This window comes from Taeniopygia guttata, chromosome Z, assembly GCF_048771995.1.
Source record: "Taeniopygia guttata chromosome Z, bTaeGut7.mat, whole genome shotgun sequence".
Classification (NCBI taxonomy): Eukaryota; Metazoa; Chordata; class Aves; order Passeriformes; family Estrildidae; genus Taeniopygia; species Taeniopygia guttata.
The window spans coordinates 32,331,636-32,356,858 of record NC_133063.1 but is presented as its reverse complement, the minus strand read 5'-3'; the positions used below and the strand labels follow the sequence as shown (position 1 = coordinate 32,356,858).

General features: G+C 39.6%; 1 protein-coding gene across 1 annotated transcript; it reads left to right on the top strand.

Moving 5' to 3' along the window:
- Positions 1-267: 267 nt before the first annotated feature.
- On the top strand, positions 268-25,223 carry LOC100227710 (3'-5' RNA helicase YTHDC2). The gene is given in 29 exon segments (XM_072922578.1): positions 268-442; positions 1,074-1,164; positions 1,541-1,734; positions 3,321-3,520; positions 4,132-4,298; position 4,431; positions 6,731-6,832; positions 7,992-8,148; positions 10,319-10,426; positions 11,508-11,656; positions 12,058-12,193; positions 12,545-12,671; positions 13,643-13,708; positions 14,481-14,617; positions 16,003-16,065; positions 16,217-16,313; positions 16,390-16,477; positions 16,577-16,657; positions 17,098-17,180; positions 18,110-18,215; positions 18,352-18,369; positions 18,371-18,472; positions 18,826-19,077; positions 19,577-19,703; positions 20,148-20,353; positions 21,039-21,234; positions 22,346-22,455; positions 23,896-24,185; positions 24,585-25,223. Coding segments are annotated over 29 exon segments (3,900 nt in total). The 3' UTR covers positions 24,856-25,223.

The window sequence follows — 25,223 nt, the reverse complement described above, 5'->3', positions numbered from 1 at the left end:
AGTCCTCCCAGTGTTCTAACATCCAGCCCAGGGGACTTTCCCTCGGAATCTCAGGGAATTCGTCCTTTTTCCCCTCCCTTATTTTTGAATGCTTACCTTTTCTTGTTTCTAGGAGTTCACTCCTTCCCGGCTTAGGATTTTCCCTTCGGGGTCCTCCCCGCACTTTGCCCCGCCCCCCCCCCCCCCCCCCAGCGTTGCCCCTCGGGCCAACCAGCTGCGATCCCCGATCCGCGTCGGTGTCGGGGCCGTGTGGGGCCGTGTGGGGCCATGTCGCGACACAGGCGGGTCCCGCGGCGGCAGCCCGGCGGGGCTGCGGGGGACGGGGCTGCCGCCGCCGCGGTGCACGCCCGGGCCGAGCCCCTCAGGGAGGCCGGCGTGGACGAGGAGGTGGAAATGGCGGTGCAGCTGGCCCTGGAGCGGTTCCAGAGCGGGGACGAGGCGGGTGCGCGGCACGGCCAGGCCCGGGGGCAGCCTGCGGGGAGGGCGCTGGCAGCGGTCAGGGAGGGGATCCTGCCCCTCTGCCCGGCCCCGGTGAGGCACAGCTGGGGTGCTGTGTCCAGCTCTGGGCTTCCCAGCACGGAGACAGGCAGCTAATAGAGCAGGTCCAGCAGAGACCACTGAGATGAGAGGTCTGGAGCATCTCTTATCAGGAAAGGTGTGGGAATTGGTCCTGTTTAGTCCAGAGGAGACTGACAGGGGATCTCACTACTGCATATGAGTATCTCCAAGATGAGTCCCAGGAAGGTGGTGCAGCCAGTTTGGTGACAGGACGAGGAGTAATGGCCATAAATTAAAACAGAAGAAGTTCCACCTGAACATGAGGGAGAACTTCTTTCCTTTGAGAGTGGCAGAGCACTGAAACTGCTGCCCAGGGAAAGCGTTGAATTTCCCTCTCTGGAGACATCCCAAACCCTAGATGTGTTCCTCTGTCACCTGCTCCAGGTGACCCTGCAGAGGGGTTGCACTGGGTGGTCTACCTTCCAATCCTAACAATTCTGTGGTTCTGTAACACTGAGATGTCAAGATTACTGCCTGTTGCATTGTTACTGTCTTTTCATTATTTATCATTCTAGAGATGGAATTTCCTTCTAGTTTCACTAGTACTGAAAGAGCATTTGTTCACCGGCTCTGTCAGTCTCTTGGACTGGTATCTAAAAGCAAAGGGTGAGTCAGGGTACAATTTTCAGTTCTTTGGTGCAGACGGATAGAATTTCAAGACTAATGATAACCTGATTGATGTTTTCAACATACTCAACTGTGTTGCAAGGAATAGTATTTGAGAAAAAAGTGTAAAAGTAGCTACAGAAATGAGCATATTTGTTCATTGCTGTATGCATGCTTGAAATAGCTTGTGACATGCATTTTGGGACAGCTTGATTTTATACTCTGTGGATTTAATGACTCCATTAAAAAAGCTTCTCACTGTGATTTCTGTTTTTTTTTCCAAAGAATTTGCATAGCGTCTCATACCCTGACAGATAAAAGTTAACCTAGAGTAGGTTCCTTTTTACTAAAATAAGTTTTCTCTCCCCACTGGCAGAAAAGGAGCCAATCGATACCTGACTGTAAGGAAGAAGGATGTGTCAGAGGCACACGCAGTCATGACTTGTGACTTGACTCTGCGTACGAAACATGCAGTTCGGAGTCTAATTCAGCACTTTCCCGTCACATATAAGGAACGCAAGGAGCTCCTTCCAAGGACAGAGCGAGGAAGCGTCTGTGCTGTTGCATCTGGTACGTTCAGCATGTGTTCTGATTTGGACTTGTCCATCAACACCACTTGAAACCATGACAAAACAAACCTCTTTCTGCTCTGTCCCCTCTGATGTCCTAACAGACACCTTCAAACAAATGCATTAATTTTCCTTACTTTTAAGGTCTTTTATAACTGGTGCTGTGAGGAACTTGGGAAGTCATATTATGCACATTGAGATGTCCACCTTGTGTTGTGTTAATTTAGAATCTTTGAGCCAGTTCCAGCCAAATCTTTTTGGAAGCACATTTTGAAGTGTGGCTTCACACAAGTACTATGAGGTGGGGTTGAAGAGTCAGTGTTATTGTGATGCCATAAGAATGCCTATATGAGAAAATGTGGTTGTCTGTTCTGCTTATAGAAATTAATGTCCTTGATAAATCAAGAATTTTAGTTTTTATTTCTTCATCTCTACAAAATAGATTTGGTCCTTAAGAGACTACTGTCCAGACTTCTTGGTTTCTCGAATATGGAAGAGTTCACTGAAAGACAAACTTCTGTCAAAATGTTGGGGTTTTTTTTTAAAGCAAGGTTTTCATCTAGATTATTGCTTTAGCAGCTACAAGTGGAAGAGTTGCACTGTGTTTTTGTGTGCAGAGATGGGTGTAGTGAACAGAAAACATTTGTACCAGTATGCCTTGTTTAATTGCATGTTTCTGATACGTGGTGTCTGTTCTTGAAGTGCTTTCTTTGCTGTTATTTTCAATTGTTCTAGTTGTTTAATAGGATTGTTATATGAACAGAGGGAAGCTGTAATAAAAGTACTGAAATGCAATGTCTTAGGAATGTAAGGGATAAGTTAATGAACAGTCTAATATTTGCCTTTCTCTGCATCTCAACAATGTATTTTTAGTTCTTCTGATCTCTTAGTCTGTTTGTCTTGGTACAACAGAGCTTGAAATTTAGTATATGAATCTGTTAATGGCATTAAATATGTATAACTGAGTTTACAGCGAGCTTTTCATTCTGCCAGAAAATAGTTCTCAAGGAATTATAGAGTGGCACTTGCAATGATGGATGTGAAGTGGCTCCCTCAGAAGATGTGCTCGTTTTTTGGCTGCTCATGCACCGCTTTCTAACACATCACACTGCTGTGTGGGGGCCAGGGCTCTTGATACAGCATGCTTGCATTGGTATGATTTCAGGCAAACGTGTGGAATAGCTTAAAGGTTTAACTCTGTCAGTGTGTATTTCTAGGGGGAACTGCAGGTGTGAAATGTGGGCGCAGATACAAAGGCCACCAAAATACACCAGGCTGGTATTCTCTGGTTTAGTTTGTTTCTCCTTCTGCTCTTTGTAGGCTTTTTTTGACGTGGAGCAATGCTGTGGAAGAGTCTGGTTTTCTTCAAAATACCCATGAAAGTAATAACTGTTTTGAAAAATATCTATTCCAAGCACTGCAGGACATGCTATAAAAATGACGTCTAAATGTGTGATGGGTTTGTCACTTTACCCACAGGGATGCATAAAAAGTCAGCAATGTTAATTTTTAAGTACAGTTTTTGAGCAGTGTTTTTGTGACCTTCCTCTGTGTCTGCATAAATAAACTTTTAACTTGTCTTCACAGAAAACAAAGAAGTAAATAAGACAAGTGGTCGACTTAATGATGGTATCCCCCAGGTCCCAGTGAAAAGAGGGGAATCAGAGTTTGATTCCTTCAGGCAGTCACTACCAGTTCTTGAAAAACAGGAAGAAATTGTCCAAATCATAAAGGACAATAAAATTGTTTTAGTTATAGGAGAGACTGGATCAGGAAAAACGACGCAGGTATGTTGCTTCAATGAAATAAAAACTATAATAGTATTTATTCTAAACTAATGCAAATTGTGTAACATTTGTGATATGGGATACTTTTATGCTATTTTAAGGCTTTCCTTTTCCTGTGTGATTGAAAATGTTGTTCCAATTCATTTTCTTGCTTTTGAAACACTAGGCCTCTAGATAGGTACTAGAAGCATAAATGATTCCTCACAATTTTCTGGTAGATACCATTTTTTCATTAAAATAATACAAAATATTGAAGGGAAAATAGCTGTGTTGTTTGTATATCCCTTTTTCTTCTAAGGCTAGTTCTGTTCTTAGTATCCAGAGTAATCTATTTTTTGTGTTAAAATGAGAGATTATCTACAGGGCTTTTTTTTTTTTTTTTTTTAGATTTCTCTGAAGCAGGAGGGAGGCACTGTAAGGTTTTTTTTTTAAAAAAAAACTAAATAGGTTATACTTAGAAATTTATTTTCTGCTGATTCAGAAATGCTTGCTGTGATAATTGTAATGAAAAGTCTTTTGCAATGTGCAATATTGATATGCAGTTAATGGTTTCCCTGTGCTAACAAAGCTGTGACTTTCTCAAAAAGCAAATTTGAACCACTTCTTTACAGATCCCTCAATTTATCCTTGATGACTGCTACAAGAATGGAACTCCCTGTCGTGTGTTTCGTACTCAGCCAAGACGTTTGGCAGCTGTTGCTGTGGCTGAAAGAGTGGCAGCAGAAAGAAGAGAGAAGATTGACCAGACAATTGGTTACCAGATCCGGTTAGAAAGCAGGTACTAATGGTATTTCTAAGTGTCGGTTGATCTTGTGTTGGTCTTGTGAATCTTGTGTACATTGAAACTGCAGTATGTTTGGGTTGCAGCCTCACAGGTGGCATATGTTACTGCAGGTAAGGAATACGTAAGAGTGAAAAGGATGGCTTACTTCCTGTGTTTTGCAGTTTCATGTAGAAGGTTGTCTTACAGAACTGAATCTCAGGTATTTTCTGTTGATTTCTTCTGCGGAGTGTATGCATGGAAATCCTTGTCTGATTTTCTACACTTTCTTCTTTCCCCCCCCCCCCCTCGCTTTTAACATGTGCGGATCCAAAAGGTCTGCAAGCATTGAAGGTAGGTGTGAAAACCAGCATGCTGTAACAAATGTTATGTAGTGAGAGTTGATAGGAGCCATAAAAGGGAAAACAAAAAAATTGGAATGTGACTGATGAAGCTGAGCATTATTTACCAGCCTAGTCTGGACTAAATTTACTCTTCTTCAGCTTCTGTGTTTAAATCATGAAGTGATGTAAAAGTAGAGATTTCAGTATCACTTGATGAATTTGTCTGTAAGCAGAGCATGAATGGATTGTTTGGGGTTTTTACATCTTTGCACCGTGTAGCGAAATGACATTTCAGGGAAGGGCCAGCAGTTGAAATATGAGTGACCAGAAGATGGCTAAAGGTTGTGTTGCTTGAGTGAACAAAGATAACACATAGCTGGTGAAAATGAATGCACTTGAACAACAAAGCCACAATAAGATTTCAAATGTGTGCATGAAAGCTCACAAGGATATTGAGAGATTAGAAGAGCTAGTGAAGATGTGTCACAAATAAGCTGGATGATTAATATATGGAAGTACTATGCTGGCAGAAGAAGAGCAAAATCAGGTGAAAATGGTAGAATTATTGGAAGCAGCGCAGAAAATCCATCTTGAGAAAGATCAATACAATTACTCCAGAGAAACACTGAAAGGGGGAGATAACAATATTTTGAGCTGTGGACAAAAAAAAATTTGGAGTGGATATGTTTAGAGGTGTTTATAGTAACACAGAAATATAATTTTTAAGGTTTTCATAACTGTCTTCCAGAGAAAAGCTGTAGAGTACAGTACAGAGGAACTTTTCAGCTCTTTTAGGATGGCAGTACCAGAGGGAGTAGTGACAATTGCTGTTTTTATTGGGACAGCTAACTGTGCCCCAGGTATAGAATTGTAAAAGTTCAGTATTTTCACCTCCTGAAAAAACAGAGGATCAAGCAGATGACTTTGTGATTTAGTCAGCTGTAATGAATTGTGTCTTCAAGGCAAGGCTTTGGGAGCTGTGGGGAGGCTTCTGTGAGGAGGTGCCAGAAGCCTCTTCTGTGTGTGACAGAGCCGGTGCCAGCCAAGACAGACCTGCCTCTGGCCAAGGCTGAGCCCATCTGTGGTGGTGGTAGTGCCTCTGGGACAGTGGGGAATGGGGGAGGAAAGCCTGCACAACAGAGGCAGCAGTTCAAGAAGAGCAGTGAAAGCATGTGAGAGAAGCAGATCTGCAAACAGGAAGGTCAGTGCAGGAGGGGAGGAGATTCTGCAGGTGCCAGAGCAGCCCGTGGTGCAGCCCATGGTGAGGCAGCTGTGGCCCAGCGGGCCGTGGAGGTCCGTGGTGCAGCAGGGATCCTCCTGTGAAGGATTCTGTGTTGGAGCAGGTGGATGCTTGAAGGAGGCTGTGATCCTCTGGGAAGTCTGTGCTGAAACAGGTTCTGCCAGGAGCCTGGGGAGGGAGCCACACAGAAGCAGGTTTGCTGTCAGGATTGTGACCCTGTGCAGTCCCACACTGGAGCAAGCTGTTCCTGAAGCACTGCACCCTGTGGAAAGGGACCTGTGCTGCAGCAGTTCCTGGAGAACTGCAGCCCATGGGAAGGACCCATATTGGAGAAGCTCGTGGAGGACCCATGTTCCCATGGGAGAGACCCACGTTCTCCTTGTCTTTCTCTGGAGCCTGGGAGTCTTTTTGTTGTGTTTCCTCTCCCCTGCCCATGGAGAGGACAGATAGAGTGGCTTGGGTAGGCACCTGGCGTCCAGACAGGCTCATCCCACCCCGTGTAGACAAATACAAAGGCTATATCCAAGCACAGGCTGAGGAATTGGAACCTAGTTTTCCACATGGAATTTTCTAGTAAATTGAATGACATACAGAGTTTCTTCACGGTTCTCTTTTACTTCCTTATTTATTAAAAATTGAATCTTATTCTTTCAATTAATCCGTTGTCCAGAGTTTTGGGGCACAAGCACTACAAATTGATAGGAAATGTCTGTGAAAAGGCATAGTTTAAAAACAAGTGGTGTGCATGAATCTTTTGAGGAGAGAACTGTAATTTCTCTTCTGGTCAGCAGCTGCTTTAATTTTTGATCCATGGAAAGCTTTAAATGGTGCAACCCCCTGAGTTGTCCCTGTGATGTGATCCAGAGGTTTCTCCAAAGACACTGGTAACATTCTGCACTAATGACATGCTTCTTGGCACGCTGATGGCAGGAGACAGCACCCTCTCCACTGTGACCCATGTTATTGTGGTGAGCATCCTGTGGTCTTTCATGTGGGGTGGAGCTTTGGAAAATGAGGTCCTCATTTGTTTTGTTTAAATTTGCTGAGCACTTTAGGTGTTTTTGTTTGGTAGAATCTGAATCAACTTTAAAGACTTTCTGAGTCCTCAGAGTAGAATGCATGTCTTGTGCAGTTTGGTGTTTTTCTGTGTGTTTGTGTTTTTCCTGTAAAAATATCTTATTTTCATGCCAAGGATTAAGTGTGGAATCAGGAGGAGTGGAGAAGGACAGAAGTGTAAATTTTTCTGAACTTCCGTGGTCAGGAGAAAATCCTTAGGGAGGTTTACATTGATGTGGTTCAATGTGATTGTGTCAGAATTTCTCTTACCATTTGTTTTAGCAATACAGGTTTTCAGTCCATTTGTTTGCCCAGAGTTTTCAAGATCATGTGGAGTCTAATTGCTAGCAAATTATTCAGATTGTTCATTTGTGATTATGTCAATATTCCTATTGTGGAATTGGATAAGGGGAACTGGAATGTTTTTGGCAAGATTTAAGTACTGAAGATTAAAAGGTAAGTTTAGGTGCCTGCCTGTTTATCAAAGTTGAAAAAGCATGAGAATGATCTATACATTCTTGATGTCAGCCTACAAACTTTGTATTTTGAGTCCTTGTTTCCTTCATTCATAATATAGATCAAAACAGAAGAATAAAAAAGATGATTAATCAGTTATGTGCCTTAACTTACAGGCTTTGTGTGTGACTTGTCTGAGCAATTTGTCTGTTTTTCTGATTATGTAGTGTCATACATTTCTTTAAATGCTTATCAATGGTGAAGTGAGAATTTATTAAAATAAGATTTGTAGTTTGTGGTGTTTTCTTGAAATTTGGCCTCAAATACACAATCAGAGAGGTTTCAGATATTAACTATAGCCTCTAAAGTTAAAGTGTTTATGGCTTCAGCATTGCAACGCACTCAGCGCTGATAAAAACTTTTTGAGGTGTTTTAGTTTCTTTATGGATAGTTTTTTTAAAAAACCCTATTAGTTAAACTAGACTCACACGTTTTAAGGCCTCTGTAATGTGCCACCAAAACATGTATTTTTTTTTTAGAGAAGTTTGTTTTTGTCAAAAGTTGTGATCCTGAATCTGTGATGGTTTTTCATCTTTTTTTCCCCTTTTGTTACAGGATGAAGTACATGAGAGGGATAGGTTCAGCGACTTCTTGCTAATAAAACTGAGAGATGTGCTGCAAAACCAGAATAATTTAAAACTAATTCTCTCTAGTGCTGCTCTAGACGCAAATCTCTTTATTAGGTATTTTGGAAGCTGCCCAGTAATGCATAGTAAGTCTTGATCTTAACTCTTAAGTCTGAGTATACCTGCCCTGAGACTCACAGATCTTACTAAACTGTAGCAAATTATTCTGAGTAAAGGCATGATTAATACACTGAGAATTACAGGAATCCTTGTTCTTTCTGTATGCAGGTTTCTTGTTTCTTGACTATTTGCACCTCATTCAGAGTGAAGTGTTTTAGTCACTGGGAGTTCTGTAAATGCAGATACATTCTGCCCCCCTCCACTCTTAATTGAAGAAGTAGGAAGAGGTTATTGAAGTTCTGTCTTCATGCTGATACAGGACTTAGGAGCTACATGAGTGTGATATGTATCAATGCATTCCAGTAGGATCTTACTCTTCAGGCTTTGTGAAGGATGTTACTGGTTACTGGATAAAACACAGATAACTGTACCAGTTCAGTTCAGAAATACAGGCTTAGACAGATTGGGTTTCACATGAAAAAAGAATCACATGATTCTCTGATTTAAAGAAAATTAGTAGTTGTTCATCTAGGTAAATATTCAGAAAAGACATCCAGTTTCGCTTATTTTGTGTTCAGACTCAGTTACCTGCAGTTAGACTACATTCAAATGCAAAGAAAAGTTACCATTTTTTGCTGGTTTAATTTCATTTGACTGATCTTTAGTAAAGGCAAAATGTAAATGCGTGGGAGATGGGGGATTTTTGTGGGTTTGCAGTTTTTGCCCCACCCTCCTGGCTTGCAGGTTTTCTGCATGGGTGACCTCCTCTGGCACCTTGCAATCCTCTTACTTTTTCAACAGTAATGTCCAACTTTAATGTGTTTTGAAAAGTAGTTTTTAAGATAAATGCTTTATTTGACAATCAGGTAGACTCTCTGCATGTCAGCCTTTTTAAAAAAATCTCAACGGTTTTAGGAAATGGGATTGCTTACTGGTTTATTTTAGCAAATGTTTGTGAGGAGGAAACCTTTTTTTCCTTTCTTTTTTTGCAGATGGAAGTGCTTAGTTCTCTGTTTTGAATTTCTGCCCAGTTGAATAAGGTTTGCAGCTTGTTGGAGACAGGAATCTGGAAATTACACATGATTTCATGTTCTCTGAATTTTTTTTGCAAGGGAGTGCCTCAGTTGTGATTGTTGTATGACTTTCCAGTTTACTCTTTTTGCAGCTTCCTGTTCTTTCAGATCGGTCAACTTGTGTTGGAAAATCTGATGGCAATCTCTCCCAGTCTCTCCAGTTTACCACAGTGTTTGTGCTGGTTATGTAACAGGCCAATAACAATTCAAAAGATGTTGTTTTCTCCCCTTTTTTTTTTTTTTTTTTGTTAATTTAAGAATTAAAAGAGTGGCTTTGTCTGTTAATGTAATATACAAGGTTTGAGTCTCCTTCAGCAATATGGCTGACAAAATCCTGACCACAGAAACCACATTTTGTAGCTGTGGATCGCTGTAGTACACAGAGTTTGTGATCAGTGTTGGAAGGCTTCCTCTGTGACAGCTTCTAAAAATACGTGAATTGTGGATTGTTCTTTCTGAAGGAAAATCCTGAGTGTTCCTGAGTCAGGTTAAGGAACAAGAAATCAAAATGTAGAGATTTTAATCTTCATGCAAAAAGCATCCTGTAATATCCACAGATAAGGTCTGGAAAATAGTCATGTTGAAAAAGAAATCAGGATAAATTATCAGAAGGTAAAGGCCACTGGGATGTCTCATCTGTCAAGAAGTATTCAGTAAAGAAAGCTCAGCTTTGCTGAATTAGTTGAGGATATGGAGATAAGGCTGCCTTCTTACATGCTTCTCATGAAAAGAAAGTAGTTCACTATAAAGATGTACTGTCTCTGTGTGGAACCTTGCAAAAAGCTGTATTAATTGCTTATTAATTAATTAAATTTTTAATCCAGATGGCAGACTTACATGGCAGGTTCTTGTTTGTAACCCTAAACAAAAACGGCTGTTTTCTTTTCCTCATTTAAAAAAAAATTGTAGTTAATAACTGTCAATCTTATGAACATCTCCTGCTATAACACTTCATAAAATTCAAGAAGTTGAGGAGAAACAAGGTGGCATTTGACTTTGGAAATATTTTGTTTTGTACAGTTTTGAGAAAAATAAACTCCAGTGAAGGTAGTTTTTTAAAAGAATTAATTCTGTAAGTGAAGCTAGTGAATATAGAATCTTTTATGGATTTTTTCTATTTTAGTCCAAGGGAGACCTTTTCAAGTTAAAGAGATGTTTCTGGAGGACGTTTTACGAAGCACTGGGTATGCAAACAAAGAGATGGTGAAGTACAAAGAAAAGAAGCAGCAAGGTCAGTGGATTTGTTAATTGTAAGGGTTGGCAATGAGAATCATTGATTGAACAAACAGTTAACAGGATTATTTTCTGTTAAAATTCCAGAGTCAGGAGATTAAATGAGATGTGATTAGATGACAGCAAGTGTCTTTAAGCTCTCAATATTTACATTTTTGAAATAGTTTATGCAATTAAAGAAAAAACATCACTTTGATCAGTGGTTGCATTCTTTTTTCACTCAGTTGATAAATGTCATCTTTTTTCTAATTGTTATGTTGTAGAGTTATATATAACTGGGGGCTCTGCCCACATGAATACTAAAGAAGCATAGGATGCTCTGTACCTTTGGGTGCAAATTAAAGTGCAGCTATTAAAGCAGGCATGATTTTGTACATCTTGCACTAAATTCCCTTCAGTAACATTTTTCACTGCTTTCTTCAGGCATGGATGTATTTTTTTGTGTTAACACTCTTGAGCTAAACATCACTGGGTTTAAGTTGATTAAGTAGATACTGCTTCAGAAGTTTTCTTGGCAACTGAAAGTAATGATCCCAGTGATTATTTAAAGAAAAATTTTTTAAAAATGCATACCCCAAACTTATAACATACAGTCCTAACTGGATATTGATCACAGTGCTCACCTCTGATCACTGGGGTCAGAAAAGTTCAGTTAGGACCCTGGTGTTTTCTAAGGTTTCTTCCACTTGTGTAGAAAAGTAAGTTGTTACATGCAGGGACTGTATCACTTGTCTTCAGAATTCCATTTGTGGAAAAAGATCTGGTCTGAGATTGTGTGGAAGGTGATTACTTAAGGAAGATACTTTGAATGCAGTAGTTTGGAATAACGGAGGTTTTGGGGGGTTAAACACCAAAGTGTTGGGTTTTACCTTGTTTTTATAGCCCTTCTTTGCAGTGGTGCCCTTTGGGTACCCTTAAATATGTCATTTATGTTGGACTGGTAGTAGCATTCTAGACTAAATAAAAGAGGTTGAATAGGTAAAACTTGGTAAAACCTGCTGTAACTAACTTTTTTAGTAGAAAACAATGGATAATAAATATGACTCTAAAACTTTCTTGGGGAATACTTTGCATTCTAGAAGAGAAACAGAAGAACACTCTTGCTGAGTGGTGTTCAGCTCAAGATAACACTAACAAAGGGACATCTTGGAGACAAAAATCTGTTCCAAGGACAAATGAGGAGTACAGATGGTTGGATGATGGTGGTGACACAGTATTTAATCAACTGGTAAGTTTTTTCTTTTGTCGGAAGAGATGTTTATATTTGTGTTGTATTCTAGCCATTTAAAATCTGTTTTCTACAGTTCTGTTGAGTCTCTCAGGGCATTAACGTATTTTAAATATTACTTGATTAGGATGAACTGCTCTAGCTGAAGTGTGCTCTTCAGATAGGGTGGTTGCATACAGCTTTTCCTCAGATCAAATGGCTCGACTGCCATTGTGTTCGTACTTGCATATGACAAAATCAATGCACTAACTGATACCTGAGTTAGGTATATCTACACTGATATATTTGGGGTTCTGTTGCTGCTGGGAAAAATAACCATTCCAATTCTTTGTGGGTAAAGTATAAGAATAAAGACAACTCTTGGAAGAGATTAAGCTTTCAATATTGTTTTTTATCTTCAGACTGAAAAAGATGTGAATTGCCTTGAACCGTGGATAGTAAAAGAAATGGATTCCTGTCTTTCTGACATCTGGTTGCATAAAGATATTGATTTGTTTGCTCAGCTGTTAAATCTTATTTTAACTGAAAATGTCAGTGGCAAGTTTCATGTGTTATTACATAAAAAAAAGCAACCTCAAATTTACTTAGATTTTTATGGCTACTTTTATCTCCAGTTTCAAATGGTGTTACCTTTGCATTCTGATGCCTACTGAAAAAATGATAGGGCTAGCAGAAATAATGGGTTGTTTAGTTAGTTGTTGTTTTGAAGTATTGACAGAAGTGTGTTTCTAAAACAATGTAGAATTCATATGAACTAACTTCAGAGATAAAGTGAGGAAACAAATTCTCTTTGGGCTGGAATTTGAAAGCAATATTTGTACTATATTTAAATGAAAAAATAACATTATCTTGGGTTTGCTGGATTTTTTTTTTTCTTTTACTTCTCAGTTGATTATAGGCACAGTGAAACTGGTGCGACTGCTCTGATGATTTCTTCAGGGAGAGGCTTTTTGAGTCAAGTAGAACAGTTGATCAGCATGGGAACAAGTATCCACTGCAAATCATCTAATGGCTGGTAAAAAACAGAGAAACCAAAAGATAGATTTATGTGTCAGTATAGGAGAGAGAAAGAAAATTGTTTAACATCTAAATTAATTTGTTAACTTATCACACTGCTGTAAGAACTATAGATTTTGACAGCCTCAACAATTTCTAACTCCTGATAATCACATTGTTTTCTGTAAATTCTAAATTGAATTCTTAATTACATGGTCTTGATTATGAGCTATAAACTTTGTTTCAGTAGGTCTTATTTAAGATACTGGTTAGCAGAACAACTGTAATCTACTGAATTGGACCAAAATATTTGGCAATTCCTATTTTCATGGAGTTACCCATATCAGAAGATCTTTCTGTTATGTTTCTAAATATATTGTAGCATGTAAAAATATTTTTGAATCTGTAGAAACTCAAGTTTTGTGGTCATGGATTATGTCTTCATATAAACAGGGAAGTACAGTAAATAATTGTTGTATGGAATGATAAGAATTAGGATTCCAGGGGTCTGATATTTGGTACTAACATTTGAAAAAACTTGGGAAGGAATGCAGTTTAAAGATAAAACAGTGAACTGCATCGTGAGGAGGACAGCTTCTGAAAGACATGAAATAGCCAAATGTTATTCCCGGGGTGTGACCTTTTGAGATGACTTCAAGGATACTGCAAACAGGCAGGTCTGATCTCTGCACCTTGTTGTGGACTTTTTAAAGGAATGGCACTTTCTTCCTCCTCACTTCCTTGTGCATGTTTGCTCCTAAAACAGACATTCTTTTGTGGTAAAGAACTGTAGTCACCTAAAAGTCAGATAGCTGTTAACACCTATTCATGCACTTTCAAATGGGAAGTTGCAGATCCAGCAATAACAGTACGGATGTCAGTACAGAAATGGGTACAAAAGTCTGGTGTCAATTGCCTCTCCTGATGCGCTCTTCATATTCATCTTTTGAAGTGAAAAGTCTAATAAAAATACTTGTGCAACTATTTCAGGATGGCTGTGGACTGGGCTAGGCACTTTGGACAGACGGAGGTTGTTCATCTGTTGGAATCCTACAGGTCAGTTGTAACTGTTTTGCAGAATGAGTTGTATATGATATACAAAGAGTTGTGATGGGAAATTTGAGGTTTGTGTTCTTTTAATCAGAACAGGTTTTAGCTTTTCATGGTCTAAAATCTGGACTTAATGGCAAGACTTCTTTTTAAGAATAGGAATATTTCAAAAAATAAACAGCAAAAAAGTTTGTACTCAGTATCATATTGTTTATGTTTGCACAACTTGCTAATTCTATACTTTTCACATGCTTACTTTGGAAACAAATCTGTCATGTGTTTTTATTTATACTTTTTATATGCAATAGGCATATTAAAGAAAATTTACGGAAGTAATGTGTACACTAGGCCATTCAAGAATGATTTTCTGATTAACTTACAGTTATCGTAATTGAGGTAGTGTTTTGTAAAGCTTATCTCTACTATAATTTCTCTTAGTGTAGTTTCTGCTAGTGGGAAATTTTTGGAGAACACGTATCTCTTAAATATTTTTACTTGAACAGATAAACGAGAAGTATCTTTATACTTTCCTTTGCTTATGGTTGTGTTTCAATGAAGTTGAAGAAAACTAAAGTTAACACTAATAAATAAAGTGGCATCCTTCACTGGGTTAACATTGAAATCAGTAAACAGTAGTAGTATGGTGATTCCCTTCTGCTACACTTAAACATCAGAATTCAAGACCAATAGTCATATTGGTCTTGAACTAACTTTGAGTGGATGGCTCAATGCAAACCCGAAGGGGCAGCCTTGATTCTGGTGTATTTTCCTGTTACAGCGCTTCATTCGGATTTGGAAACATGGATGAAAGTTCCCTGGTCCAAAAAAGTGCTAGTGACCTTAGTGCAGAGGACAGAGAGCTACTGACAGCTTATCATCACAGTTTTGATGATGAAAAAGTGGATCTGGATCTGTGTCATGGTTTGACACGGGAAGAGAATTTTTTTTTAGAAGGAAGAGGTCCACCAGTCAGGGGTCAGGTTTAGATACTGACACTTGGGGTGACCAATTGAAGGTGGACACGCCTCTGAGAACACAGAGGGGTTAAAAGTGGAATTCCCAGGGGGACTTGTCCTTCTTTGGTTCCGGTCATCGCAAGATACGGACCTCCCCTGCCCAGCCCGGGCTGGGTGGGGGAGGGGAGCCATGCGGCCTGCAGAGGTAGGCCAGGGGGTGAAGGATCGGAACCGGCTGGGCCAGCTCCTGCGGATGGAAGGGTGGAGAACATCTGGGATGTTTTTGTTCCCCCTCCCCTAAGCCAGAGGGAAAAGAGATAGAGAGCCAGCAGACACCTGGGAGTGTGCCGGCGGAGGAGAAGGAGAAGTGGGGGGGAAGATGCCCAGCGTGGGAGACTAGAGAAAGAGTCCTGGGCTGAGATTTCAGCCGTCCGGGGAGTCCGGGAATTTTAACCCTTTCCTGTGAAATGAAGGCTTTATGAAATATTACTCCTCCTGAATTTGAAGAAAAGAGAGACAGCCTGAAACCTCAGATGTTCAGAGAAGAAGGTTGGGGGCAGATGATAGAGTGGCTTTTGGCTGGACTCTGCTTGTTTACCATAGACTGAACCACTCTTTCTTTCAAGAGGGACTGCATTTTAGGGGGATGCATTGGTGAGCCAAGAGACCTTCTTCAGCAACTACCAGTTTTGGAGTGGACAGAGAGAGAGCTGAGGAGGGTGTGAGGATGCCCTCCATCTTCAGAGAGGAAGAGAAGGCGATCTCTGTCTTTTGGACCCTTGGCCCCAGGGGAAAGTGGGGGGGACTCTAGTCCCGAATTGTGATACTGGACTGTTGTTCCTGGTGGTCCTTGGCAAAGCATCCTTAAAGTGGCCCTATAAGCAGTCTCTGTCCATGCACGGTGGTGAGAGCACTGTGACATGGAGAGGAGAATGTCACACTGGCCGGTGTGTCTGGGCGGTGCCACGTGTGACATTGGAAACACAAGAGGTGGCAGCTGTGTTTCCTGGGGGTCTATGGTGCGAGGGGGGACTCCTCTCTTCCCCGATGGACTCAGTATTGATTATATTGAAGGGTGAAACCTTGGTTAAGGATCCAAATGGGTCTCGCTGGGGTTTGGTGGAGTTGGGTGGAGGGAGGAGAAATGTTTTGGAAGGTTTTCATTTCGAATTTTGTGTGTTTTTTTTTTCTTTCCTTTCTTTTCCTTTTATAGTAGTAGTAGTAGTAGTGTAATAAAGTTTTTCCTTTGTTATTAAGTTTGGCCTGCTTTGCTCTGTTCTTGATCACATTTCACAGCATTTGATTGGTAAGTTGTATTTTCATGGGGCGCTGGCATTGTGCCAGCGTCAAACCATGACAATCTGATAATGCACTTACTTCACAGCATCTGTCATAGTTCTGATGCAGGTAGGTAAATACCTAACCAGTGGTTGTGGATTTGGCTTCTGATGAATCATGCTCTTTTTTCAGCAATCCACAAACGTTAAAACCTTCTGAGTGCTATTCAACATGTATTTGAATTTTCTGTTTAACTTTGCAAACCCACTTCCTTTTTTAGGAGCAATTTTAATATTTCTTCCTGGATATGATGAGATAGTGAGCCTGAGAGACCGCATTGTTTTGGATGATAAGAGATTCACTGATAATGCTCACAGGTAAAACCTTTAGTTACTGTGGCTTTTCATTGCTTCTTTTAAGGATCCTTAAAATGTTCCTTTTGTCTTGCGTTAGATACCAAGTTTTCGTGCTTCATTCAAGTATGCAGACTTTGTACCAGAAGAAAGTGCTTGAAAGTCCACCTTTTGGCATTCGCAAAATTGCAAGTATTAGAGGACTTTTTCCAATGCCACAATGACCTATTTTGCCATTGCTTTTACAGTTATTATAGTTTTGGTGGTTTTGGTTTTTTTCTTTGCAGATTCTTTCTACTAATATTGCAGAAACCAGCATAACAGTCAGTGATGTGGTGTTTGTCATTGACTCAGGCAAGGTGAAAGAGGTAGGACTGCCATAAATTTTCCTAGTGTGATTCTAAAACACACAGTGCATAAATTTTGGAGAACTTTTTTTTTATTATTTATGACTTTACAGTAAAGTGAAAAAAAACTTTTACTAGCTGAGAGCTAGTGCCTGTCAAGCAACAGTCCTTGCTGAAAAGTTTCAACATGCATTTGTTTTAAGACAAATACTGTAAGCTATCTGTCTAAAAAACCTTGAAAATCTTGAATTTCAAAAATTGTGGAGCATTAAGATACTAGAAAGGAGATACCCTCATTAATTCACTCGAAATTGAGAAGGTACCTTTGTGTCAGAAGCTGCTGTATATATTACTATTTCATACTTTTTAGAAAACTCTGTTGGTAATCTAAATAACTAGTAACTTGTATTTCATGTACCCTATTGAGTTTTCAGTTTGCATTCCTTTCTTTGTTTTTCTAGAAGTCTTTTGATGCACTGAGTCATGTTACAATGGTAAAAATGGGGTGGATTTCAAAAGCCAGTACTATCCAGAGAAAAGGCAGGTAATAAATGCCTCATAGCGGTTTCCATTTTGCAGATATCCACAGTCCTTTATGTTTAGAATAAAGCACACAACATAGTAGCTGTTTCTGGCCTAGTCCAGTGTTGTGTTGCATAGTGGCCAACTCTCGTTCTCTGCAGGTGAGTAGGCATCAGCATGTATTTCCTTGGAATAATCTCCCAAGTTGTAGAAAAGTGACTCTCAGGCATTTCCCAAGGTCTGGGTTGTTTTCCCCCCATTAATTTGTTCTCCTTCCTCTTTCTCCCACGTAGCACCAGCAGTCACAATGTCCAGTGGGGTGTTTTCACATCATGTCTGTGGGCAGAGGACTGCCTATTTCACTTTCTCCAAGCTATCCATGACTTAACAGGCCATGATTATATTCTTCCCAGCACTGTGGGTGAGGGCTCAGAAGTTTATGTAGCAACAAATGCCTGTTTAATCAATCATATTGGCATTAAGCTGCACGTATGCGCATAGATGTATATGACTGAGAGAATTTGCTGTCTCTCATTCACTCACAAGTTACTTCATCTTTATTCTACCTTTTACTCCAAGCATCACTTCTGTTTAGGGGATGTGAGGGGAAACAATAAAGTTTGCAACTGGTTCCTTACAACAAAGGATGATTGAGATTTGAACTGGTCTTAGGTTAGCAAAAAACCCACAGCACTTTACATTAGATAAGCCTTGTTTTTCTTTCCTCCAGATTTCTCAGTGTTGGCTTAAAATTACAGTAAAAAATTGCCACACTCTCAAAAATAATTCATGATTAGAAAACTCTCACTTTGCGTGTGACTTAACAACACTTTCTTCATAGTACTGCCTCTTCTTTTCCATTTCTGAGTTTCTGTGTCTGTTTGTTGGCTTTTGGTTTTGTTTTTAGGAAGAAATCCTCATTTTCACAACCTTCCATATTTTATTTTCAAGAGCTGGGCGCTGTCAGCCTGGAGTCTGCTTTCGTCTCTTCAGCAGGCTCCGATTTCAGAATATGTTGGAATTTCAATCTCCAGAACTTCTAAGAATGCCGCTTCAGGTGCATGCTCAATTAGAAACTATAACTTTAAAAAATACATGTCCTCATACCATACTATTAATTGCAACAAATCATGTGTTTGGCAGCTCCTTCCAAATCTTGGTAATCTTTTTTTGTTCTGCCCTTTACCTTGCAGGAGATCTGTTTGTACACAAAAAATTCTTGCTCCAATTAATTGTCCAATTGTAGACTTTCTTATGAAAGCTCCTGATCCTCCGCCTGCTGTAACTGTGAGAAATGCTGTGCATATGCTTAAGGTCAGAAAAGGAATAGGTTTAGATTGTAATTGTGTTTGATCCCAAATTTGTGGTGTAGCAGTTTACTGACTTCAGTTTGTACTGAAGCTGTTTTTACTTACTTAAGGATGTTTTGAAGTTTTGGTTATTGTCTGTTTTCATTTTGTGTGTAGGGATGTGTTTTTCCATGTCAAGGGAAGAGAGTGCTTCAAAGTCTTGTCTCAGTTAATAGTTTGACTTGCTTCTGTAGTGTTTGGAAACAAGTCTAGTTAATGTTCATTATTCACATCCTTTCTGCTTTCACTGTAAATTGATTTTGTCCACTGTACCCATCCCCCTCTCCTTTATTTGTTTGTTTGTTTGTTTATGAACAGACCATAGATGCCATGGACCCTTGGGAAGATCTCACTGAGCTTGGTTATCACCTCACTGAATTACCTGTAGAGCCACACCTCGGTAAAATGGTGTTGTATGCTGTAGTTCTGAAGTGCCTGGATCCTGTTCTGACCATTGCCTGTGCTCTTGCCTGCCAAGACCCTTTTGTGCTGCCCATGCTGGCCTCCCAAAAGCGTGCAGCTGTGCTGTGCAGGAAGCGTTTTGCTGCTGGAACGTTCAGGGCTTTCCAGGTAGTCTTTCATTTCAGAGAGTACTAATCACAGCACATTCAAGCAAAATGCAGATGCACCAGTTGGATGTAGAGTGGCGGACTGTGATTAAGTGCTCAGAGAAGACTTTCTTTTTGCCTAGTGCCTTTCCTGTGTAAGGCATTACTTGGCAGTCTGGCTGGTCGACAGAAGAGGGAACCGTTTTTGTAGTATGTTTTGTTTCAAACATTATAAAATTTTGAATGTTCCAACAATGTGCCTCTTTGCATCCTACTACACTGAACTTTGAATCATGATCTTAATGTAAAGTTCTTTATTTATTAACTTGACATAATCATCACTGTAGTGAACACATAAAGCAAATCTAATTGTTGAACAGAAAAAATAATCTGGTTTGATACATTAACTTTTAGAGGGGGTTTTGCATTCATTTTATTGACATAAATGTAATATTTTTTTAAAAATGCAGTTTTTAGTTTAAGTCCTTCAAATTAATAGGCAAATGTAAAAACATTTTCAGGCATGGCAGAAGGCACGCAGTGACGGCTGGGAGAGAGCCTTCTGTGAAAAGAACTTCCTATCCCAAGCCACAATGGAAACCATTGCAGGAATGAGAACACAGGTGCTTGGCCAGCTTAGAGCCTCAGGTAGAGAAGTTGGAAACAATTTTAACATTGTTTTAAAGTCAAGCATATAGAAATTGTAACAAAAATCATGTTCACTGGTGTAATTTTCCTTAATTTGAAATACACCTTCATGCACACATTCATGCAGGGTATGGTGCAGATGAGGAATTGTGGCTGATCTAACTGAAAGCACCCTCATCTCCACATGCCACTGCATTTCATGTTTTAATGAATTATTCCCATAGGAAATGTCTTTATATTGTAGAAAATAGTGGTATTCTGTGTTAATATGAAACCCCTTATCAGGAAGGATTTCAGTGTAATGGTTTCTTCTTGGTGCTGTTAAGGTTGGCGGTGGTGAAAAAAAGCAACGAAGAAGTCATTTATTTCACCTTTAGTTTCTAACTCCTTTTGAGAACCAAACACAAGCTAACATGGCACTGTTTTGTCTCTTTCATTTGTCAGGTTTTGTGAGAGCCAGAGGAGGAGCTGATATTAGAGATGTTAATACTAACTCTGAGAACTGGGCTGTAATTAAAGGTGCCTTAGTGGCCGGGATGTATCCCAATCTTGTGCATGTAGACAGAGACAGCCTGGTGTTGGCGGAACCAAAGGAGAAGAAAGTGCGATTTCATCCTACCTCTGTTCTTGGTCAGTCTCAGTATAAAAAGGTAAAGACACTTTGAATTCATAGTTCAAAAAAAAGGGCACTAAAATCTGTCACGTGTTTTAGAAATGTCTTTTCCTATTTGTCAGTACTTTAAAAGCAGTATAGGCATTTAACACTACAGCTTTAGAAAATACTGTTCTACCCAGCTGATAGAATTGGAGTAGATTCATTTTTCCATCGTTTCAATTAGTCCTTTCTCTAGATGGAACAAGGCAAAATGACAAAAAAACTGCCCTGCTATAAAATTGTTTTAAAGATATAATGATCCCTATTCTTAAAAGCAAGTTTTTCTCTGAAACTTTTTTTTAACATTTCTTTTTAAAGCAAAATATTTTGTTTTATCATGGTAGGATAATTTATGAATCTGGTTGAATTCTCTCACGCTTTTTTATGTGCATGTATATTTTTATATGTATATAATTGTACGTGTATTTAGTTCTCAAAATACAGAATCATAGAATGGTTTGGGTTCTAAGGGACCTTAAAGCTTATCTCATTCCAACCCCTGCCACGGGCAGGGACACCTTCCACTAGTCCAGGCTGCTCAGAGCCCCACCCATCCTGGCCTTGAGCAATGCCAGGTTGAGGCATCCACAGTGTCTCCGGATAAAATGAGAAATACGTTCAAATTTAGATTAATTACAGGTAGAGGGTTTCATAGCCTGGTTTTACCTGCTCTTGCACAGATTGCCCCAGCAAATGGACAAGCTGCAGCCATCCAGGCTCTCCCTACAGACTGGCTTATATATGATGAAATGACGAGAGCTCACAAGACAGCAAACATCAGGTGCTGCTCTGTTGTGACACCTGTCACGGTGGCCCTCTTCTGTGGACCAGCCAGACTGCCAAGTAATGCCTTGCAGGCATCTTCATCCTTTCGAGGTACACAGGAGTCTGGATTTGGAATGTTTCCGTTGCTATACATCAGCGTGTGACATGGAAAACTTATTTTTCAGTAATATTTAATACATGTATTGGCTGATTCTGAAAATAGCGCTGTTATAATTCCTGCATCTATTCAGGAAGAGTTTGTTGGTTCTGTAATAAATCTCTCCATTTTGGGATTCCTTACATATTCAAGTCCATAAATTACACAGTTGTAGGGTCTCAGAAACTGTAGTATAGTTTGTAAGGAAAGAATACAGCCACAGTGTCTAATGAGAACTGTAGTACTGGTTCTGAGAAGTGTAGTATGCATGTTCTTTTTCTACAGACTACTTTATTTGATACATTGAACCAGATTATTCAAACAGAATAATTTAGAAACAATCAATATGGCAAACAGGTCATGTTGCTTCTAGCTAACACATACATTTTCAAGACATGTTCTACTGATAATTTTTAATTTCAGTTAACTGTACTATTAACTGTGAGTAATAGAGAATATATAGAAATTTCCTTCTTTTTTCTGATTTAAATTGAGTCCACTTGGAATGGAAGCAAAAATAACTGCTTCTAGTTGTCATAGTTTGAATCAAACTAAAAGTCCAACTTATTTCTAGAGCTTTCCTGTCTTGCTTTTAAACTGTGAACCTTAGAGTAGTGCTCATGCTGATTGAATTGCACTTAAGAAAAATAAAGAATCCTAATTAATAGCTATATGTATAGATTTTTTTTTTTCTTATTAGGTCTTTGGATCTGCTGTTTTACTAGGAAATAGAGGCATGTGTGATTTTGCAAACAGCTTTAGGCAAAAGTTGTATAGTGGCCTGCGGATACTGGTGAAGGTACATGAGTTGGGTCACATCATATCAATACAGGTTTTTACACAGTAGGACCTTCAGCAGGTCTGGCTTGATTGCTGCTATCTGGAGCAAAGACTTTGCAGTGTATTTGCAGAAAAGAAGAGGTAGTTTTACAAATGTTTACATTTAAAGTCAATTTTAGAAGGAAAAACATTATTTCTGGTAATACCGTAGTATGCGGGTTTTTGTGTAGAAATAATAATAGAAAAAATATGGAAATGCTAATGCACCTTTTGTCTTTAATTCAGGGGGAGGGGTATCTAATGATAGCAGCGACAGTGAGATGGAGGACAAGACATCTGCTGATCTGGCACTGCTGAAGCTGGATGAATGGCTCCATCTCAAACTGGACCCTGAAGTAAGTAAGAAATTACTCCTGGGTTTGCTTCATGTAGAGGAATTGTAAAAAGATGTCAAAAGGTTTTTGTAACATTTGAGTAGCCAAGAATTTTCTCCAAGAATGTCATGGTGCATTTCGGTCTCTCGAACTAGGTACTCTGTGATTTAACCTTTACTTCACAAGCTCATCAATAATTAAACGGCTTCAATCCCCTTTGGCACAGAGTTGTCTGTCGCCTGAATCCGTGTATTCAGCATCCAAGTTGCAGTGTTTCATCACCTATCACCCGTACCTTTCTATTCTTGTCAGCAAAAAGAAAGAGAATAATTAGTCACCTAAGTCAACATAGAGAGTGCTCATCCCTCTTCCTCCATATTGATGTGGGTGTCCTATCTCTCACAAAAGGGACCAGGAAAGCCTCAGCAATCCAGATGCTGTTGGGTCTGTTTCAAAAACTTTCTGGGCAGTATGATGTTTTATATCTGAGCTTGGCAGTTTTGTCCCTTTCCACACGTCAGCAGATTCTGAAGAGACTGGCAGACAAAAGATAATGGCTGCAAGGGACAGCAAGCTGCAGGTGACAGTGACTGCATAAGGGCCCTTCTGCTCCTTCTGGCCTCCTGTCCTGCCTGCATGGTGCTCCATCAGGCCATAGCACGAGCTGGGATAGCCAAAATCTGAACAGGAGCTGAGAGAACAGTCACATTGGCATATTGTGTTCTTCTTTCTTTGAGAGGATAACCAAAATCGGATCAAAAAAGGAGCACTTGAAGCTGAAGTTGCTGAAAGAAAGTGCTGTCAGATTTTGGAAGGATAAATTTCAAAACCTCTTTGAAATAGAAGTCTTTATGTCATTGAGGAGCTGTGGCTGTGGTAGGAGGCAGTTTATGGGTCATGAAACACACAACTTTACCAACTCTAATAATAATACTCTCTCTCCTAGACATGTCCAGAAGAGTGATTTTTAAAAATTTATTGTAATGGAAGCATTTCTGGTAGCAGAATTAGACAATAGTCTTCTGAATTTAGTCATCACATTTGACCAGGTGTCTATGTAAGAAAAATATCACTTAGAGCTCTTTTCCATCAACTATGTCTGAAGAGTGCATGAGTAGAGACTGATTTGAGAGGAAGGGCATAAAGCATGAAAGGATTGGGTTTTCTTGAAAGATAAGAAGGAAAAAAAAAAGTCTGTGGAATTACAATACAAAGCTAAGTTTATTACAGAGCTAAATGAAATCTTTCCAAAATTACCTTGCACTCAAGGAAAAGAAAGAAAATTAACATCTTAATTTAAATATGGATTATTCCCGTTCCCCAAGACCTTAGTCTTGCCTTTAATTGTGGGCCCTGTTTATATTAGAATGCCAGGTGCTGCCTGATACGGGAAAGACAGGGTTCTCTTGCCTGTGTGATCTAATTTTCATCAGTATTTAACAGAATTGGAATTTATTGCAGGCTGCTGGTATGCTGCTGCAATTCAGGCAGAAGTGGCACAGCTTGTTTCTGCGTCGTATGCGAGCTCCTTCTAAGCTGTGGTCTGAGGTTGATGAAACAACTGTAAGAGCAATTACAGCTGTTCTGAGTGCTGAAGAACAGTCTGCAGGTCTACAGCAGCCTTCAGGAATTGGCCAGAGACCAAGGCCTGTGACTTGTGAAGAACTTCCTTTGGCATCTACACGCATGTCAACCAACAGCAGAAACAGCTCAACAGAAACAGAATTGTCTGACTTCTCTCATTCTGAAAAGTAAGATGCTGAGGTCTTCTGCTCACTGTAGGTTGCAGTTTATGTATGCAAGTATCACTTAAGTTTCTGCTAGTAACAGGAGGTGGAAACAGCAGAAGTACAGTTGGAAGGTGTTATACTGTTGTATGCTGCATTGTAGTCCCAAAGAGAAGTATTTCATACCTGGGGCTGCTGTTGGAGAGAGCAGTCAGGAATATTGTCCATGAATTGTGATGTTTGAGAAGTAGCAGAAGAAGTTTAACAGTAGCATTAAAAAGCAATGAATGGTCAATATGAGTTTTTAGTTAGGCTTTAATAGATTTTGTAGTTGCTGTAATACATGTGGTCATGCAGTAGGCTGGCAGGTCGATGTAAATTGTTCAGTGACTGCTTGTGAAACTTAAAGTATGTCCTTTGTAGGGTTTCAGTGAAATCTACTTCTCCTGCACTCCACCAGCCAAAGAAGTACAAAGAAAAAGACATTTTGCTCTCCAGACAATCCTCAGATGACAGATCAGCTCAGTCCTCAGTGAAGCCTGCAGACAGCAGTAGCTATTCCAACCCCTGTGCTACTCCTTCTTCTCCAGTGTTGGGAAAGGTAGAGTTCTCTAACATATCACCCTGCTCTTCCAAAGTAATAGAATTTCTTGCTGATATCATTCTGCAGTTAGGTATTTTACTGATAAATTAGGAACCTAACGTAGCTTTTCATTTGTAACACTGCATAATACTTCCTTCTGGAACTTAAAAATCTAGACTAAATATCCTTGTTTCACTAGTTTAATACAGCAAAAATAATTTGTAGACTGCTGAGGTAAAGCTATCCAAAGTAGAAAAAATGAGATTTAAAAAAAACCCCAAACTTGTTCTAATAAACATGTATTAGTTTTTTTCAACTAAATGAGTATATTATATACACACTTCTGAAGTTTTTGGATTCTGCCTTTCTCGGCTTCCATAATAGATTTTCAATATCAATACTGATTCTGTCTTATCTGCCTTACTATGACTGATTTTTGTGATGGTTATTTTAACAAAGTACACATTTTTAATGAGATT